This window comes from Bidens hawaiensis, unplaced genomic scaffold (genome assembly GCF_021521415.1).
Source record: "Bidens hawaiensis isolate Kalapana, Puna unplaced genomic scaffold, B.hawaiensis_p1.1 tig00031485_1, whole genome shotgun sequence".
Classification (NCBI taxonomy): domain Eukaryota; kingdom Viridiplantae; phylum Streptophyta; class Magnoliopsida; order Asterales; family Asteraceae; genus Bidens; species Bidens hawaiensis.
Genome location: NW_027495313.1, coordinates 1 through 21,656, shown reverse-complemented (window position 1 = coordinate 21,656; position 21,656 = coordinate 1). Strand labels below are relative to the sequence as shown.

Here is a 21,656-nt window from a genome sequence, read left to right as displayed (position 1 = left end):
CCTAATAAAAGATCTAAGTAGTTCAATAAATTAAGTAGTTCAATAAATTAGAACATTTTTATTGGAATCTCCATATCCATTTATAAAAAACATATTTCTCTAAATTTATCTCTAGATTTAGTTTAACCTTCGGTACACTTTATAAAATTTGAATATATGGATAATAAATGTCTATATATAGAGATTCGTTATAGAAAATCTTTATACTTTGGAGATGGAGAGTCGGATGAAGAAGAAATATAGAAGAAATTTTTAAAATTTGGAGATAGAGACTCCAAAGTGAGCAGTCAGTGTAGCCAGTATAAAAATTAGTAAACGAGAGTGTACTAGAGGGAATTTGTTAAAGTTGAATGGCCTCTCATGTATGAGATACATGTATTATAGGATAAGTTATCGTTTGAGCACGCACACCATTAATGTTGTGTACGGTATATGTCATCCATCGCGATGTTAGGATACTACCTATTGAGCATGAATGGTTCGATCATTTTTAATACATCACGCCACGATAACAATGTAACATGTATAAAGTTTTATCGGCTTTAAAAAGGTACATTAATCATTTATTTGTTTTTGTCTTTAAACAATATATGTGACGTGATGCGTACAAACAATGTGATAGCAAAGGCACATATAATTGCGACGTGATCTATTTGGCACTTACCTTTAGCCTCTATGTTTTAAAGTTTAAGTGGAAGCTACTTTCATCTCTTTTTTTACTTTTGTCCTTATATAAACTACTTTTTGGAGAATATTTAGCATTTTTTAAATCGATTAATATTTATACAAGCGAGTTTATGTAAAAAAGATTACTTAAATGCTCATGTTTTTAAAAGTAATTATTATTTAATAAGAGCATTTCCAAGAGCTCCTCTATAAATATGTAAGTCTATTATCTATATTTTATAGAGTAGTTGTGAGTTGTTGTGAATAGGAAAAAGAGAAAAAATTATTGTTCATGAGTAAATTTGAAAATCCAATGTTCACCCTCTATAATTATTTTATATATTTTTTAAAGTGGGTGCTAGTGAAAGAGAGATTTGAGCTAGGCCTTGTAAGGTTGTCGGTTCGAATCCCGAGTTCATCCGAGTTTTCGTCTCACCGTGTGTTACATCAGAGAGTTTTGCTCTTATGGTGACACAACGACTATCAAGTGGCAACCGACGGTATGGTTTCCCGAGGGAACGCCCAATCAAACTCTAAAGCCAGCGTGGACCTGGTTAAATATAGTCTAGCGAGAGTAAGGCAATGATACTCTCCAAATTTAAAAAGTGCGGTGGTCTAACATACAATAAACTTGTCTTCTAAAAAAAGATAAAATTATATATCCATCTAACATAAAAGATCTTGTATTTAACATAGGGGCCAAACTTGTCCCATAGATAAAATTATGGGTCTATTTGGACTTTTAGTTTAAGTATTTTAGTTTAGGTACAAGAAACTAGAGGTACACAAAATACCTGGTTCCAAATCCGACCTGGTGTACCTGACTCGGATGCGGTCCTTATAACATTTCGGATTTTCCAAACCTGTATTCGTTTACGAACGAAACATTTTTAGATCTTTACTATTATTGAAAATCAAGTATTTATAAATATATAACTTTCTAAAGCTCACTTTAAACCCCTCATAGTTTGTATAATGTTCATTTCTTCTTTATTGCATAACAAATTCAATATTTAACCAAATCTCAAACTTTAGGGACCAAACTTGCACAAAATGGAAACTCCCCCTTAGGTGGCCGGAGCGCTACGTGGTGGACCTCTCCCTCATCGCCACCGTGGAGTAATTGCATAGACTCGTTTTGTTGTTATATGTTTCCTAGTTCGTTTTTGGCCCGAAATCGCTTATTTTAGGACATGATCGAGTGTTTTAAGACCCAAGAAAAAGATTATAGCTTAGATACATGTTTATAATCCTTAACCCTTGATCAAGAACGAAATTTGCTGGTTATAATACTGAATTAATCATTAAAGGTCCATTTGGTTCTAAAATGAGTAAGTTACCATATTAAGTTCGTTTTAGTAAATCCTATATAAACATATCATATATTCTCTGCCACAAATCATCCCTAAACCCTACTTTATCATTCCCAGCGGTCACCTCCTCTGACCATCATCATCCTCTTCGGTTTTTGCTGATTTGTTGAAAATATGAGTTCGTTCGTTTGACTTTGCTTATAATTGGACCTTTGACTCTTCGTTGTGGTTGATTCTTTCGCTTCCCGGGTAAGTTGTAAACATAGAAATCATTCATATACATTCCCTAGTCAATAACCTTCAATCAATTTTGGTAGTTGAAGGGTGTTGACTGGGTCAATTCGCTTAAAACCCGTTAAAGGGAAAAATAGTCAACAAGTTTGACTTTACGTTTTCTCATACTTCTGATCGGATTCAATGTTCGGTCCAGAAGAGTTTTATTCTCGTAACAAATATTTAAGGCTACTGACCAAAACCCGACTCCCGACTCGCTGTTCGAATTTTGGTCAGTACCAACTCGCTTAAATCTTAAATATAACATAACTTGAGTTCTAAACATCCGTTTGGATTGATTCCAGCGGCAACGAGTTCTTTTTTACTTATATTATCATATACTAAAATATCAGATTTTGAATTGTTCATAACATTTGACGTGTAGGGGACGACTCACTTATTCGTAGCTCGTTAATCACATTTATTAATCGCTTGTCATTAATCTAAGGTGAGTTTGATCATTCCCCTTTTTATACACTGTTTTTAAAACATTTTGGGGACGTAGGCGTACTTATTCATATTTTCTATCATATATATATACACACACACACACATACAAACTCGCAAACATAATCATTGTGTGTATGTCAATTAAATGCTATTTGCTAATTGCTATTTGCTCATGTGTATATTCTATCATTGTAGGAGAGGTCCAACATATCCCCTTATATAGGGTTCTCATTAGTATGATCATATGACCATCTTAGTAACCGGAGTCCAATTCACTTGGAGAATGTAAACGACAATTTTAGTCATTGTAATCAATGCCCGATTCGCTTGGCAACGATTCATTGGCACAATAGCACGTCTTTGGTTGCGTTTATGGTTGATATATGCTTTGTTATGATTTGATTGATTACTATCACATGTGTTGTTTGCGTATTTAACATTTATCATTTATTATTTAATTATTATATAATTATTTGTTGTGTCAAAATTGGTGATCATCTCATTCAACTTTATGTTGACAAACTCTATTTTCTACGCATATGCAGGATGCTTTGTATTGAAGATTGAAGTTGGACACTTAGACAAGACCTTAGGATATAAACAAGATAATCATTATTTGAGCTTACAATCATGTATTTAAATTGTTTGTTATATTTGGATATTGTGTGTATTCTTTCAATAAAACAATTAATTAGATATTGTCACCTTTTATGTATGATAGTATCTTCGAGCTGTGAGCAATCGAATCACGCCCCGGCATTTCCGCCTTAGGTTGGGGTGTGACAGTCCTTACTCGTATCTGACCCGCGGGTACTATCTGGTATTGGGTTTCTTCCTGGACCTGTTCCCAAAATCGGACCGACTTGGACCCATCGAAACTAATCAAAACCTTACCCGACTATTGGAATAATTGGATCAAGAACATAATATTTTGTGAGAACTCCTCACGACTCTTTAAGTATTATTAAGAATGAAAAACCACACATTACAATTAACCCTAGACCCTATATTTATACTAATAAAAACTTGATGAACAAGTAATGACAAGTGACCCATAGGGAAACTCTTAATCGAACTAAAAGATATACATATACTTGCGGCAGTAAGTTAATTTCATGGAATTGGATAACTACTGTTGCTCGGGTGATTGCAGGTTTGAGGAGTTAAAGGAGGACGTTACGAGATCATGGGCGAAAACGGCGAAGGAACCGGAGCTGGAACGAGAGAGATACGAAGAAAATAAGAGATGGAATCAAGCTCCACCTTGGCCCACGGTGCACACCGTGGACCACGGTTCAACTGGAACAAAAACTCCAGAACCCACCGTACCGTGGGCAAAATGAGGACCATCGGGTGGAACGTGGCCCACTGTGCGGGCGTAACTGCCGTTTTAGTTTGGCTTTATTTGGCCGTTTTGGCTACTTTTTCATCTATCTTTCAATCAGAAACATTGGGGAACGATTTAAAGAGTCTAAGACATTATCTTTGGTGATTGTAATCATTATTTTAGTGTGTTTGATTCGTTTGATGAAGACAATTGATGCTATTATGATCAACACAACCATAAGTGGCTAATTTCTTTGGTATTCCTCTTGGGATGTAAAGTTTATTTACAATACACTTTATGTTATTCGTTCTTGAATTTGGATTGATTATCTAATTTTTTACGTTAGTATAATCATGATGTTTGTGTGATTGTTTGTAATTTGTCTATATCGTTTAAACCTAGTTTTGAACCACGCATTCTTGGTGTCGTTGACAATTGAGATTTAGTGGAAAGAATTAGGGTTAAAAATATTGATTGATTGTTGAGTAACAACCTCGCGTTCTAAGAATCCGAGTACTTAGTTCTTGATTAATCACAAACAATTGCATCTACACAAAACCAAGATAGTATGGTTTATCCATTGAATGTTAACAAAAGTGTTGATTAATAACCTGAACCCTGAGAGAAGTGCTTGTTTAACCAGTCATTTACAACTTTTGTTTAGTTTATTTAGGTTATAAAATCAAATCAAAATCAACTTGAAAATTACTGTTTGTCATTTACATTTATATTAGTTTAATTGTTAAACTACTTCTTAACACATATTCCACAAACTCCTTGTGTTCGATACCCATTTGCCACTATCTTTTTAGTTGTAATTGGTTTAAATTTGAGTGAGTCTTCGACCTCGTGTCAAGTAACCCAAATTTAATCCTACATAACTCAAACTCAAATAAACTAATTAAAATAAACCAAACTTTTAACTTAACCCTTTCAACTTTATTTTAAGCTCGTTTTAGGATTAACTTCCAATATTCCCCCTTAATTCTAAAATCGACTCCTTATTCTTCAATGTAATACCGGATCTTCACGAGTCAAATTCGCCTCTTCTTCTTCCTCTTATGGTTGTCAGATCGTGCATTCATATGCAAAATGACCATACTCTCCACATCGATAACATTGAACCCATAATTTGTCTCGTCCTTCCCAGGGTTCCCTTTGGTCATTACTTAAACTTGAACTTGGGCGACTCTCACGACCCTTTCCTCTTCCCCAACTTCGGCCTTTACCAAGATCTCTACCATCATGTTAATCCATCCACGACCTTGTTGACGATAATTACTATTGTTTCTTGGTTTTCTTTGTTTACCATCACGTGTAAACATAACTTATATTGTGTATCTTCAATTTCATCTTAGGATTTTACGGTCTCCTCATACGTTTTCAATCTGCCCACCACTTCTTCAAACGACATTTTCAATCTCCGAGTATTGCTCAATTGAAGCAACAATTGGCAAATATTTCTTTGGCATCGAATTCAGAATTTCTCACCAGAATCTCATCCTCAAGTGAGGATCCAAGGCTCGAGTGCTTCGATTGTAACCCGCTTAACTTACTCGCAAACTCATCAATAGTTTCGGTCTCTCTCATCTTCAACACCTCCATCTCGCTTCGAAGTGTTTGCAAGCGAGCCTTTTGAACCCTCTCGGCTACTAAATATCTAACCCATAGTGCATCCACACGTCCTTCGGGTCCTTGTGCTTTGATACCAATTCAAGTCCTGGTCGATATCGAACGCGAACTAAACGAATAACTCTCGTTTATATTAATCAAAAGATATAACTCAAAAATTTGATTACAACTCTCAAACTCTAACTCGGTTTGTCTCTTGATGAACCCTAACTCCGTTGCATCTAATCTTCTTGACAATCCCTAACTCGGTTGCCCCTCTTTATATTGTTAACTCAACTTAGCTATAAGAAACCTAATAACCCGAACGTGTTCATAAACAATCCATTAATAACCACTTTAAATTCTTGGGTTGTGTCATATTATCGAGCCAAACAACAATTGAGCAAACAATTGCTGGAATAATTGGATCAAGTATTTGTGAGAACTCCTCACGACTCTTTCAATATTATTAGAAATGAAAAACAAGCATTACAATAAACCATAGACACTCTATTTATATTAATAAAAACTTGATGAACAAGTAACCCAGATCTAATCCTACGTTAACTCGAACTCAAATAAACTAATTAAAATAAACCAAACTTTTCACTTAACCCCTTCAACTTTATTGAAAGCTCGTTTCAGGATTAACTTTCAATACAGACCCTACTCGGAACCTGAAAAAAAACCCGGAAACCCATTCAAAACCCAGTCAAATACCCGACTATCCCCTGAACCGGTTTCTACCCAACCCGGTTTTGTACTTTTGTTGATCATACCCGGAACCGGTTCCTACTTGGTTCCGATTCCTACAAAATACCCGGTTTGTGCACCTTTATAAGAAATTGTACGAGGATACCAAACTGAAGTCGGTGACTTTTTCCAATAAACGCTGATGAAGTCCGGTACAAATTCTAGACTATTGAATTTGAGATTTTCACACCTACTAGAATGTTATGAATTTCAATTTGGTTCTCTTCATCTTTGTATTGGTGCGATTTGGAACGGTGTCTTCAGTTTAAATAAAGTTTACTCTTTCCTCAACTAATAACAATCCCAATGATAAAAAAAGAAAAAATAAAATACTAAGAGCAAGAAACAACATTTTAAAAATTGACCGGACATATGATATGTTTATATTAAAGTTTTACTCTTCCCTGAACATTTAGTTTATGTAAAAGTTCACACCAAAAGTGTGATGGGAGGGATGCGTGTACAAAGAGGGTAAACATGATTACGTTTAAAGAGAATAAAATGCTCTTTTTATAGTGTAATTTAGTGTGTGTGTGTATATATATAGAAAAAAGGTTCAAATAAAAATAAGGAGTTTACTAGGAATGGTAAGAATCAATAGATTTTTGACATGTGGCATTACAACCTATGAAACAATTCTAGGAAACTATGTTGGTTTTTGGTAATTTTAAATCTCAATCATTGATAAACATGATCCAATGGCTATGATTTATTCCTAGTATTTTTAGGAAACTACTTGTTTTTAGGATAACCCTCCCCTATATATATCTATACTATGTATATAATATAGAAGTCATGGAAAAATTAAGATGATGGATTTTAATGGATTTATAATTATTTAAACACATGGTACAACCTAAAATGAGGATAAAGTGGTTATTAGTCGTTCAAAAAAAAATGAGGGTAGAGTGGTTATTCTAGCATTAAATCTCATGTTTTTTCATTTTTCTTCAAAATAGTTACAACATTACCCCCCATCAATTTTTATAAATTTAAAGAATAGTTATAACTTTGGTCCTTCATCTTTTAACCATCTATTCTTTAAAATTTCATTTTAACCCAAATGCCCCCACAATTTTTAAACGGCCACAACTTTTTCGTACGTTAATATTTTTTTTAAAAAAAATTTCACCATAAAAACAAGAATTTAATTCTCTTTAATTTGAGTATGATATTGTCATGGTTTCTTTTCAGTTAAAAAAATAAAATTTTGCGTATAGGCATTTGCCGTCCGGATTCGGGTCACTCACAACTGAAACTATACCTTTAAAAATTGAAAACCAACAAAACCAAACCATTAACAATGGTTAGGTTCTATTTTCATTTGTACCTCGATATGAAATTGAGTTTAAAATAAGAACTAAATCTACTTATCCCAATAAATGGTTTCACGGTTACAAACGAAACAAGAAGCACCCATGAATCGATAGCGGGATTACCAAGGTTATTTCCTGCTGCATTGCGCGGGCACCCGTTTAGTGTGTGTGTGTGTAAAGGGGAAGTATAAAATGAAAACCCTATATACATATATATAATATATAGTTAGGTTAAAATAAAAATTCACTTAAGTATATGGTTAGAATAAAATAAAAACTCAATTGAGTTGTGAAAACTCTAAAAACTCACTCTCAACCACATGTTTTTAATTAAAGTTTGAATTATGTGGTCCACAATTAAAGTTAATAAAAAATGTAAATATACATATAACTTTTTCTCTCTCCTAAACACATATATAAAAATTTGTAAAAAAATGTTAAAAAATAACAAAACAAATTTTTTTACATGTTTTGTAAAAACATGTAAAAATATTCGATGTTTTATATTAAATGTAATAACATATATTTACATGTGAAAAAAAAATGATGTTACATAGGGTTTTCATAGGTTTTCACAACTCAAATGAGTTTTCATTCTATACTTCCCCTATATATATATATATAGGGGATGGATCATGCGAGAAGTGATATTATAGCGAAAAGTGCGAGAAGTCGATCTCAACCATTGATTATCTTTGATTTGTTCAATGCATTAATTCCTTTAATTACTCCTAAAATATTCTTCATATTAATTCTAATAGAAAGTTACAAATTTGAATTATCTATTACCTACATATAAAAAATGTATATGTAGGTGAATTGTATTAAATCGATCACCTACACAAGTAACATAATAATCTACACATAGCTCATATTCAATTATACAAATTGTTAGTTATTTTTATCAAAATGTAACTCGTATTTAGCAACACAATTTATTTTCTCCTACACTAATTTTGTTTCTTTTATTTTTCACCAACACATAACTAATATTTACCTACACATATATCGTATTCACCTACACAGCTTGCTAGTTCATTTTGTTTTCACCTACATATAAATAATATTCATCTACACATAACCCGTATTTGCCTAAACATAAAAGACAGATTATAAAATAATTAAAATTATAAAAAAAAAATATGATGTGTCCCTACATTGCGAATATTTTACAAGTTTAGGTTAATACTATTAATTGTATGTGATATCATGAACAAGGTTTGCTTGTGTAAGTTAATATTCTGATATGTGTAGGTAAATACAAATGGGTAGGCTATAACATTCCGTAAATTTGTATATGTAGGTTATTATTGTGATTTGTGTATGTTAACATGAACTAGTTATGTGCACGTATATAAATATTGTTATATGTGTAGATGATAACATGAACTAGCTGGTTTTGTATGTGTAGGTTAATATTATGATTTGTGTAGGCATTTGTTTTTATGATGGTTAATATATTTATATTTTTTTATTATGAGTATGATGGTTTGTTTTATGAATTATTTAAAGATTAAATCAAATTTAAAAATAAAAATAAATGTATAATCATTTGTAACTTAACATTAAATAGTATTAATTACTAAAAGAAACTCCTAAACTTTTTACTAATATGCTTCTACAATTAAATAATCTTAAATTAAAAAGAAAACTTATGATTGGCCAGAATCTCTTTTTGCACTTCTCACACTAAAAACACTTCTAAAATGAACCCAATCCTATATATGTATATATATAAGGGTTCAAATAAGAATAAAGAGTTTCCTAGAAATGATAAGAACCAATAGATTTTTGACATTTGACATTAAAACCTATGATAAAAGAATAATTCTAGGAAACTATGTCGGTTTTTTATAATTTTAAATCTCAACAATTGATTAACATAATCCAATGGCTATGATTTATTCTTAGTCTTCCTAGAAAACTATCTCCTTTTATTTTAACCCACCCCTACATATACATACACACACATATATATATTAATGTGTAAAAATATAAGGCATTTTTAAAAATTGTGAGGGAAGTCAGTTTAAAGTTAAAATAAAAAATAACATAAGGTTAAAGATGAGATGACAAACTTATACATATTTTTTAATTTAACTAAAGTTGATGGTGAAAATTATAAATATTTTAATTGAATAGAAAGTTAACAATTGGTATGTAAAAAGTATAAGAAATCTTTAAAGTAAAGCATACCATTAAATAGGACGCTACACCATAGCATAAAAATTAAAAATGGGGAGTACCTTGAAATTTAGGATCAAATGATATTCCATGTTCTTAGCACGAGATGCTGATATTTAACCATTGTGTCCGGTCGGCTTTTGAAAAAAAAAACTAATTTTGACACATTTTTAACATGCTTTGGTTGAGATTATTCACACTCCGATTAGCCCAATTTTAACAGCAATCCTAGGTTGAGCTTACAACTAATAATGATTTAGGGTGGACGGAGTATCTCTAGGTGCGCCGGACCTGGCGGAAAGACTGGTGGTTTGGCCCCAAAGAAATTCATCCCCGAACGGGGTAGCTACCCCAATTCCTTCAAATGTTTAGTTTTCTTTTTTAACTTGAAACAACATACTTTTCAAATTTCTGAATTGTTGATAGTAGTTGATGGCGACGGTGACAATTGACGGAGGTAGTGAGGTGGCGAGGGCAAGAAAGGGCGTGTAGATGCCCTAGTTTATAGGATGCATCAATTGGACTTTATTACAGTAAAACACTCAATGTAACCAAAATTCGTTTATCTTTCAATTTTAAAAAATAATGTGAATTTAATTTTTGAAATTAATGCAAAAAATAATTTTAACTTAATTTATTACATATACAAGTAAATATATAAAATGGGTTGGTTTATTTATTTTATGATATTTTTTATTGATTTCCTAATAATGTATATTTTATTTTATGAATGAATTTTAAGTTTTAAAAAAGGTTTATTGAATTTTAATAATCTCTATTGACAGGTATTAGCCGATAATAATCCCTATTCATTTTATCGCCACCAGTGGTCCTAAATTTAAAAAAATTGGCCACCAATGGTCCTCCGTTAAAAAGGATTTTACGTCGTTATATTTTTTTCCGAATTTCAAGCTAATGTTTTAGGGCTTTTGGTCGGAACAAGAATACGAGTCGACTAATGTAAAACTTAATTCGAAACGACGCTCCAAAACGACGAAACAATGCTTCAATTCGGGATTTCGAACTTACAATTAACAAAAATCAAGCCGTTTGGATCAATGTTTCGAGCTAAGTTTACACCAATCGACTCGTATACTCATTCTGATCAAAAAGCCTAAAACAATTGTTTGAAATTCGAAAAATAATATAACGCCCGTTAAGTCAGCGGACCATTGGAGGCCAGCTTTTTTAAATTTGGGACCGCCAGTGGCTATAAAATGAATAGAGATTATTATCGGCCAATACCATTAAATAGGGATTATTAAAATCCAATAAACCTTTAAAAATAGTTATATTAGTTTGTATTTTAATTATTTAAATTGGGTGAAATATAGATTGAAGTGAAAGATGTCAATTTTCGTGCTTGAATGATGGATTAGGATGTTACAAGGAAATGTGTTGTAGCGTTGATATGGATGAGAGAATTGGTGAAAGATGCGTTGGGGTGGGAGAGGTACTCCCACCACATACCCTCATAGAAATAAAAAACCAAAATGCCAAATTAACTGTAGTGAATCAGTTGGACGGACCAGTTGGTTTAGATATGCTTGTATTTAGTTTTGAATTAACTAATATGGTTTACACATGTAGCTGCAAACTAAAAGGTTATAAGGTTATGGGGTATACTTTAACCTCAACATAAATGAAGATGATATGACACTTTAAAGATAAATTAAACCGCTCCCCACTTGTGTTATACTTGTTAAAAAGGGGCCATGGATTATGCTTTTCATAGGTTAAAAGACAAAGAACAATATATTAAATTAACAATTAACAGGATGGGTGAGACGAAGTTAAAAGGATTAAACCGTTTCTTTTAGGTGAGATGGAGTAAAAGAGAGAAAGATTAATAATACGGTGCTTATGTAGAATTAAGAGGGATTAAAGTATACACCATAGCCTAAAAGGGAATTCCTTTATTTTCTAGATAGTGATTAATTCTTCAGCCTGTAACATCCTAAAAATTTTAATGATGAATAAAGGAAGTTATGTTTAGTGATTTCACGTAATTAATTAATATCGGGTAGGGAGCGGGTCTTGGACGTGGATTAATTGAGATGGGTTAAATGAGAATGGGATTTCAGGGATATAAATACCCCCAAAATCCCAAAATATCTTCATTTTCACCAAACTCCCTAACACCCCAAAACACACACACACACACCACACGCATACCGCCGCCGGCCGGCCGAGCCAAGGGAAGAGTCGGGCAGGTCCGAGAGAGAGCGATTAGTGTACTAGCAAGTAAACGAGATCCAAACAAGCCCAAAAAGGTATGATTATTGATCTTTGAAGTTTAAAGATCCAAGCTTTTTAGTGTATAAGCGACCGAAAATGGTCGGGAAGCGTAGTGGGTGATATTGAACCATAGCAAGGGTGTTAAAATCGCTCAAAATGCTGGAAAGAAACCGAACAGCGGCTGTCTGGGCAACTTCGCCTGCGTCTGGGCAACTTCGCCTTCAAAGCGATGAACTTCGCCTGCAAGCTAAGTTCGCCTGATGAACTTCGCCTGCAAGCGAAGTTCGCCTGATGACAACTTCGCCTGAGGCCAAGTTCGCCTGATGACAACTTCGCCTAAAGCCAAGTTCGCCTGATGACAACTCCGCCTAAAGCTAAGTTCGCCTAAGGTTTAACTTCGCCTAAAGCTAAGTTCGCCTAAGGTTTAACTTCGCCTAAAGCCAAGTTCGATTAGGAAGTAAACTAAAAATCTAATGAAAAATGTGTTAAGACAGTTAATGGAAATAAAATTTTTCCAAGCTGACCTGGCAGCTCGACCCCAGCCAGGGGCTCTGCCCCTTGGACCCTGCTAGGGGCTGCCGCCCCTAGACCCCGCTGCCAGGGGCGCTGCCCCCGGACCCCCGTTCGTTGTGGGTCATATAAAGATAGACATACATTATGAGAAGTGATAGTTAATTGATACGTATACTTGTTATACAGTCAGCCGTGCACAACTGAAGAAAGGAATTACGATTAACGGTGAACGTAACCGTGTTCAGGTGAGTTTCTAGCCCCATTCCTTGTTATGTTTTCGGGGCTGTGTGCATACTTGATGTGTTGTTAATACATTTATCCTAAGTGATAAGTGTATGCCCTATGTGATATATGTGTTATGTAAGAATGATTGCTTGATGGTACGTGAACGATCTTCGGATATTGCACGTACTGTCAGGTTGTAATGCTATGTATAAGGTAAGTATAATATGAATGCTTATGCGTATGAACGTGATAGAGATAATAAAAGAAGGAAATAATGATGTATGGTCGTATGGTTACGAAAAGGGGTACCGAGCCCTAATAATACTCGAGGTATGATGTATGGTTGTATGGTTACGAAAAGGGTACCGAGCCCTAATAATACTCGAGGTATGATGTATGGTTGTATGGTTACAAAAAAGGTACCGAGCCCTAAAAATACTCGGGGTATAATGTATGGAACGAAGAGGGAATCGAACCCTACTAATATTCGAAAACTAGGGACCAGACCCTTATAATATCTGTGATGTTAGGGACCAGACCCTTATAATATCTGTGATGTTAGGGAATCGAACCCTTCTAATATTCGAAACTAGGGACCAGACCCTTATAATATCTGTGATGGTAGGGACCAGACCCTTATAATATCTGTGATGTTAGGGAATCGAACCCTTCTAATATTCGAAAACTAGGGACCAGACCCTTATAATATCTGTGAGGTTATAGGGCGAAAGGCTCTTTAAAACGTATGATTATGTATGTAAAGAAAGTATGAAGGTAAAAATGAAAGTAAAAGCACTTAAGTGTGTATGAAAGAAAGTTAAGAGGTTAAGTATGAAGTGTAAAGAATGTATTGTATGATTATGTGATTAACTAGAACTCACTCAGCGTAGCTGACTTTTAGTATGCACGCAGGTGAGTAGGATGAGACAGCTGGCTTGAGCGGGGACACATGGCAGAAGAATAAGAGCCTGGCATCTGAAGACTTACGATGTTTTAATTTTAATGTTTTAATGTGAAAGACAAAGGACGTTTTGAGACAAGTTATGAAATATTGTAATGTTTTATGAAAGTTTTATATTCCGCGTAAATGTTTTAATTAACTCTGATATTTAGAACTGTGTTTATGAGTAAATCCAACACGAAAGTAGGGTTACCGGTAACGGGGCCTTACACAGCCAAACAACTAAACCGTCAAACCTTAACAAATATCATGAATTGTACAGTATAAATTTGTGCCCAGCGAAAACCGAACAACCTTACCTTTAGTCTAGACGATTTAGGAAAATCTAGTTGAGATAGAAACTTATCCCATGAAATCCATAATTTGCTATAAAACATGGAATCGTCATCGTTATCATTATCATCATCGTACTTAGTATATCCCACAAACAGCAAAACTATGATAAAGTCTGAGAAGGGTAAAATGTAAACAGCCTTACCTCTACCCAGTAGGAATAGAGATGCTACTTCCGGTGAAACACCGACTCGATAGTAGTTTTGCATAAAACCTTGGACATAAAGCACATAACAACACTTAACGTTAGTTTTGTTATTGGTGGGATATATTGAGTACGATTGGTGCATGTACCTTTGTCTTTCGGCTATCAACGCCACCACATGATGCCTGATTAACGTCCCGCCACTTTTAACGTTATTTTCACGAGATTAGTAAAATAATGTCAAAATTAGTACAATTTCACTTTTGCCCACCAGAAAGTTCACACATATATACATTATATGCGCTCACCGCAAGCAAGACGAAAATGATCGCTGTTTGCTGGAGGCCAGGTTCGAACCCGTGACCTCCCGTTCACGAACAAGCATTTACCACTCCACCATGTTTGTGTGTATCTATAAAACATGGAAACTGAATTGAAACTCTTTCCACGAAATCCATAACAACATAACTGATAATTTGGTATAGAACACATGTAAAATTGAAATGGAAACTTTATCGACGAGATCCACTGAGTGAATTAATGCACGGACACCATATGACACAAGCTCAGCTAGCAGATTAAACCAATTAAATTTCAAAATTTAGTTTCATTTTAAGTAAATAAATTGAATGGAAAAAAAGGATAATTATGTCCCATAGCCTGTGGCACAGGCATACCTTAAATATGAAATGCATTACCAAAAATGTAAAATATGACGTGGCAAATTGTGAATTTTGTTCATATTTAATATTTATATTTATTATTTATTATTTATTATTAGGTTGAAGCCTATAAATACTGTGCTTGCTGAGCCGCAATATCAGCCACAACACCCTCTCTCTTCCGATTCAATCGTTGTCAAATTAAGCACTGAAACATTAAAAAGCATTCACAAACAGGTATGAATCTCTTCATGCATACATAGAGAATCGGTGTTGTCGTGTTTTAAGGATATTAATACTAAAACCCTTTTGAAGTTGCTGATATTTTTTATTGTAACTACTTTAGTTTAAGACAAGTAGTATGTGAATTTGTAATTTAAGGTTTTGTGATGTCTCTGGTTTTGAAGATTCAAAGAAAAGGTTCTGGGAGAATGGAAAAGATGGAATCTGAATGCTTCTTTCTTATTGAGAGTGATGAGGATGAAAAGGATTTTGGTGCAGATGCATACAAGGATTTCAATGAAGACGAAGAAGATAAGGATTTTAAGGGATATGACGATGGAAATGAAGATGATGGGAACGATTGTTGTGCTAGTTCTTTGGACCCATCATGGCCTAAAAGTTACAGGTGTTACCCTCTCCTCTTTTGGTGTTATTAGTTTTGGCAATTATTAGAGAATATATTAAGAATCTGTTTGATACGAGGTAATGGAATAGGAGAAAGAATTGACCAGAGGTGGAAAGGAATGAAAGAATGAATGAAATGGACAATGAAATGAAATGGATCATTACCATTTTTTTGTCTTATTTAACTAACATATGGGAATTAAAAAAATTAATAATTTATGTTGTATTGTCTTGTTTAATTAACATATGAGAATTAAATAAATTAATAATTTATGTTGTTTGGTAGAAAAAAAGAAACCCACATGAATGAAATAAAAAAGATAAATATAATCCTATCTCAAAATAAAAAATTACCAAAATAAATAAATAATTGTGGTTGCGACAATGGTGGTGGTGGTGGTCAGGTAGCGGCGGGGACAGTGACAATGGTTGTGGTGGCTACTGTGACGGTGTTGTTGGTCGCCGAAGTGGTGGTGGCGGCGATGGTAGTGGTGACGGTGGTGTGTTGTCAAAAGAATAAAAAAAGAGTGAGATAATAGAATAAAAAAAGAGTGAGATGAAAGAGAAATAGAATAAAAAAAGAGTGTGTTGGGTGGGGGGATAGTTTTGATGAAATGAGATTTCTTTTCATTTCATTCACGAACTAAAAACCTTTTCGCATTCCTCTACAATGACTCATTTTATTCCGTTCACCAATAAAACACACATTTTTTTTCATTCTGTTACAATGACTCATTTCATTTCCTCTGTTTTTTTACATACCAAACGTTACGTAAACCACAAGTGACTAAGAAGATAAAAGAGGGAAAATTCTCAAAGAATGTATTATATTACTAGCTTTAGAACCCCTGTATTACACGGAATTTGTCAATATGTAAATTAATACAATAAATTATTTGAAACAAATAAAAAGACTAAATAATTTTTAGAAATAATTCAAATTTTGTTATATTGAATAAATATTGGGTTAATTAGCTATTAATGTCAAAAATCCCTAAAATTGTTTTTTTTATGTAAATCCGCTTTTACAAATGAAAAGATTTTTTAAACGATAATATATTTGTATTCATATTTTTGTTGTTATGTTATAAAATATAAATATTTAAAAAAGTTAAAATATTAAGAAAAATGATTTAATTTTTAAATGTACACGTAATCTAAGAAATTGTATATTATTATTGGTACATTTTTTTATATTATTATGCATGACATTATTATATATTATAAATTAAACTGAAATTGGTTAAATATTTCAATTCCAATTTTAGGTTTATGTTTTCACATGTAAATTGCGTTAAACGTTATTTGTTTTATAAGGAATTGTCCAAGTTATTTGTTTTATAAGGAATTGTCCAATTTTAGAACATATAATTTTTATTTATAATATGGAAAGTTATTAGAATGTCTATAAATAGATATTAGGAATTTGAGCAGGAAAATTTAGCCAAGAAAGAATATGAAGCTGACACGTCATCTTCATTATTTTCTTTTATTAGTATATAGGTAGATTCAATTAAGAAAACATTACATCAGGCCTAAAAAGGAAATGCAAATTTTGTTGATTTGTAAAACATTTTCGAAATTCAAAATTAACGATAAGTTAAATAATGAAATTAGTTAAATAATGAATCAGGCAAATTAAGTCAATCCGTGATTCATGCCTTTTAAACTGAAAAGGGAAGTTTCAGGAATTATCGAATCGTAAGTGATAAAATCTGAGCACTCATTGATGAAATTCAGGTCCGACAGCTTAGCCAAACAGCTTATGGTTGTTTGCCACATGATCCGGCTCGTTGAGACCTTTTGATCCACTACTCATAAGTCATAACCCAAGACCCAAGTTATGTCTTTTAGTTTAGCTGCTCCAAGTAGGAGTCTGCCAACTCCTGGATCAACTACTTGTCAACAAGTATTGCAATAGATTATATGTTCATTAATCCAATTTACTTAACTCGTCCCGTATTATGTTCAGGAAGTCAATGGATCTTTATGGTGGTGTAGCATCTCCAAGTCTGAACATTCTCGGGTCTCCTGGCGCCTTATCATCGTTAGGCGGTTCATTCCTTTCCGCATCGCCTATAAGGAGACACACTTCCAAAACAACTACGAGTTCAGACAACCATCTCTTGCTACCCCAAGAGCATTATAGTTCTGATCATTTGCTTCATCGTCAAAGGACAGCTTCTACCAAAAAGTTGCTACAAAATGAGAAATCTCCTCAAAGTGGACAAAGTTCGTTCGGCCAAGCTGTGGTTAACGGTATACATGTGTTATGTTTTACAAACTAATTATAGAATGTTTACCTATTATGTTACACATAACGTGCTTGGCAATACCGTCTTTGATGAGAAAAGTAACAAATGTCTTCTAGCAATTGCTATTTATGGTTAAACTTCCACTAACCGGTATTCTATAGCCAATTTGGCTAGTTGCCACATCTTTATTCAATGAAGAGGTATTGACATATATTGAAACTATAACCTGACATTAATATACAGTCCCAACATTGCTGGCTTCTGCTTGTTGATGTTTGAAATATGATGATTGTATGTAAAGTGCTTTACTTAATGTAACACCCAAAGCCCAAAGAAGTTAATCTAATAAACTCCAAATTAACTTCAAACCATGGTGAAAGTTAATAATACTCACAAAAGGCTGAAAGGTACTTAAACTTCTTACTTTCTGTCAATGTGGGACACTTTTTATGCACTAATGCTTGAACATTTCTTTTTATTTTCAATACAATATTTCTAATAGAATGCCATGACAAATAATTTAATGTAAGAGCTAAAATTGTTAATTTGAGAAAAATATAAATATAGCTTTCAGATATATCTGCACCAATGCTGCATGATATCATGAGTGATTTTATTTTGCTGCCAGAGTATAATGGCTATATCAATTTTAAGTCAATATATGATGAATTCTTCCGATTAATGGTGATTTCTTGTAGGGGTGAATCTTCTTTGTGGAGTAGCTCTTCTTTCTACTCCTTTTGCAGTGAAACAAGGAGGATGGGTCGGATTGTCTGTGTTGTTCGTCTTTTGTGTTCTTTCTTTCTACACGGGTCTCCTTCTTCGTTCCTGTTTGGATAGTCGGTCTGGTCTTCAAACTTATCCAGATATTGGTGAAGCTGCTTTTGGCATAATCGGACGTCTATTCATTTCTGTAAGTTTGATTAAACTCTTAAGTCTTGTAGTTTGCATTAAATTAAAAAATTTGAATGCTTTACGAGTGCATATAACGGACACTCAACTCATTTTTAAAATTATTTATTTCTAAAATATTATGTTCTACTATAATTTCCTTGATTCGTCTTTTTTTTTTCGTTGATTAAGCATGGAAGTAATTCAGATGCATAGAGCTCTATTATTGGTCTAAACCAACATCTCAATCAAGAAAGGTTCAAGGAACAATACATTGCTTATAAAAACTAAATAGTCATCCAGCTTTATAACTAAGATGCATAACTCTAAAATGAATATTTAACATAGCTTACATAGACTTTTTGGATGCTTTTAATCATTCAAGCACTTTATTAGCTTTTGGGATCATAAAGGGTGCCAAACCTATTACATGTTTCAATCTATGTATTTAGTTATTACTACTCTATGGATGCTGCAAACTACTGTTAATGTTCATTTGTTACATTTTGTGACAAAACTAGAGTTTATAATTTTTTTAAAAAAAAAAACAATATGATGTTTTATTATTAATTATGTGAAATAAAGGTACAAAAATGTATTGGATTACATCGAAACAGAAGGCAAGCGGGCAACAAGCTGCGCCGCTACCCCTTTTTGAATCGCAAAACCCAATCTTTTAAAAACTATATTTGCTGATCTTGGAGTCATAACATTACTATGCATGACCCGCTGAACACGGGTAAGTAGCTCCACAGCTTCAGGCGCGAGGAAACCAAAAGTGTCAAATATAATTGAGAAAAGGATTAGATAGATGATAAGTTAACATTATGATGAGTGGTGCTGATCAATGATTTTTTTTCTTGTTTTTGCAGATAGTTTTGTACGTGGAGTTGTATGTAAGTATATCTCGCACAACTCATGTATATTTGTGAGAACCTTCTATGTGATAGTTGGACAAATTCTTAAATATTTTGTGAAATAATTCGAGAAAGAAATATTAGAATGTCGCTACCATCTCAATTTCTGTTATGCAAATTTGCATAAGCTTAGCTTTGTTCTAGTCACGGGTTCATATCCATCTTTTTCTTTTGCATAGTAAAAGCTTAGTTTTGTTCTAGTCATGGGTTCATATCCATCTTTTTCTGTGTCTTTTAACAGAACATAATCCTATGCAAGTCTCTAATTCTCATAAGTTGCATCATTTTATTGCTTGTTTTATCTTAGCAAATTTGATGTGCATATGTCGTAAGAAGATCGTATGTGGCTTTAGTTTCAAATATAATCAAATGATTTGAATACTACTGTAACATGATTGCATGGGCTTTACTAACTCTTCTGCTGGTGCACATAAGCAGTCCAAGTGCTCGTTTATCTGACATTTTTGTGTCTCACATATGTCATGAGTTAGTAAAGAACTTATATATCAAGTTTGTTTGTTTGTTTTTTTTTTTAATAAAATGAAACAATTTGATTGTGGGTTTAAAAATACTTTTTCCTACTATAAACCATGCGCAGGTTCATTTTTGAGCAGACAAATTTACATCTACTTTCATGTTTTTCCAATGTTTTGGTCACTTGACTTTCTTGTTAATTAGATGACATGTGTCTCTCCGAATGCAGGCTTCGTGTGTTGAATTTATAATCTTGGAAAGTGATAACCTATCTTCTTTGTTTCCATATGCGCAATTAAATCTTGGAGGATATGAACTAAGTTCACCTTATTTGTTTGCAATTATGATAACCATAATTGTGCTCCCTACGGTTTGGCTTCGTGACATGACTCTTCTCAGTTACATCTCCGGTTAGTGCAAAATACAGTGTAATATTTTTATAATTTATGAACTCTGAATTTTAACTCTGTTATGCTTTTGTATCCAGCCGGCGGAGTATTTGTAACGATTCTTCTAGTCATTTGCTTGTTTTGGATTGGATTAGTGGATTCCATTGGCTTTCAGACTGAAAGTACTACAGTTTTGAACCTTTCCACTTTGCCCGTGTCTATCGGGCTTTATGGTTACTGTTATGCGGGACATGCTGTTCTTCCAAATATCTATATGTCCATGGAGAAAAAAAGTCAATATCCTCCAGTGCTTTTAGTCAGGTGAGAATACTATTGCAATCAAAACAATCTCATTCTGAGCTAACTATGTTTTTTTTTTCCGAAGCTTCACGGTATGCACTTTTCTCTATGCTGGAGTTGCCATATTGGGATACATAATGTTCGGGGAATCAATAGAATCACAATTCACTCTCAATCTGCCTAAAAATTTGGTTGCCTCCAAAATTGCTGTCTGGGCTACGGTATGTAACTAAAATTAATACATTAATCTGTTGGAGAGCGCAATTTCATGTATTTAATGTGTTAGAATGCAAGCACACGGTTAGTTTCTGAAATTTCTTTGTACTCATTTGTGACAAATTTTATTTTGTAGGTAATCAGTCCACTTACCAAATATCCTTTTTTTCTTGAAATCATGATCAACCCTCTTGAAACTTTTTAATTCTTTATAAAAAAAAATCTTTATTAAAACAAATTTCGTCAGTATGTCGCACTGATCTAATGTGGACTACAAATACAATCCTAAAACCATGGTGTGATTTAGTTATTCAATAAAGGGCAGCTGTATTATCTTAACAAGAATAACATTTGCGTTGACCATATCTCCGGTGGCTAAGAGTCTGGAGGAACTCATACCATCAAACCATCAAAAGACTCACATCTACTCCATCCTCATTAGAACGGCGTTGGTGATCTCTACGTTACTTGTAGCCCTTGCAGTACCTTTCTTTGGTAAGCTCTCGCGTACTGACATCCCTATATATTCCCTATTGGTTCTTGTGTGCACTGCATGCTAAGTTAGTGACTTAGTGTTAGTATTTTATCACTTATAGCACACATTATGAATGCTGCAT

The 21,656-nt window shown here is 33.5% G+C and overlaps 1 protein-coding gene across 1 annotated transcript; it reads left to right on the top strand.

Moving 5' to 3' along the window:
* Positions 1 to 15,330: 15,330 nt before the first annotated feature.
* Positions 15,331 to 21,575, top strand: LOC143582192 (amino acid transporter AVT1C-like; the record flags this gene model as incomplete). Its single annotated transcript, XM_077064815.1, has 9 exons — positions 15,331 to 15,598; positions 17,570 to 17,856; positions 18,551 to 18,765; positions 19,616 to 19,639; positions 20,364 to 20,544; positions 20,622 to 20,844; positions 20,909 to 21,044; positions 21,176 to 21,195; positions 21,389 to 21,575. Coding segments are annotated over exons 1-9 (1,512 nt in total), but the record flags the coding sequence as incomplete, so codon positions are not given.
* Positions 21,576 to 21,656: the final 81 nt, after the last annotated feature.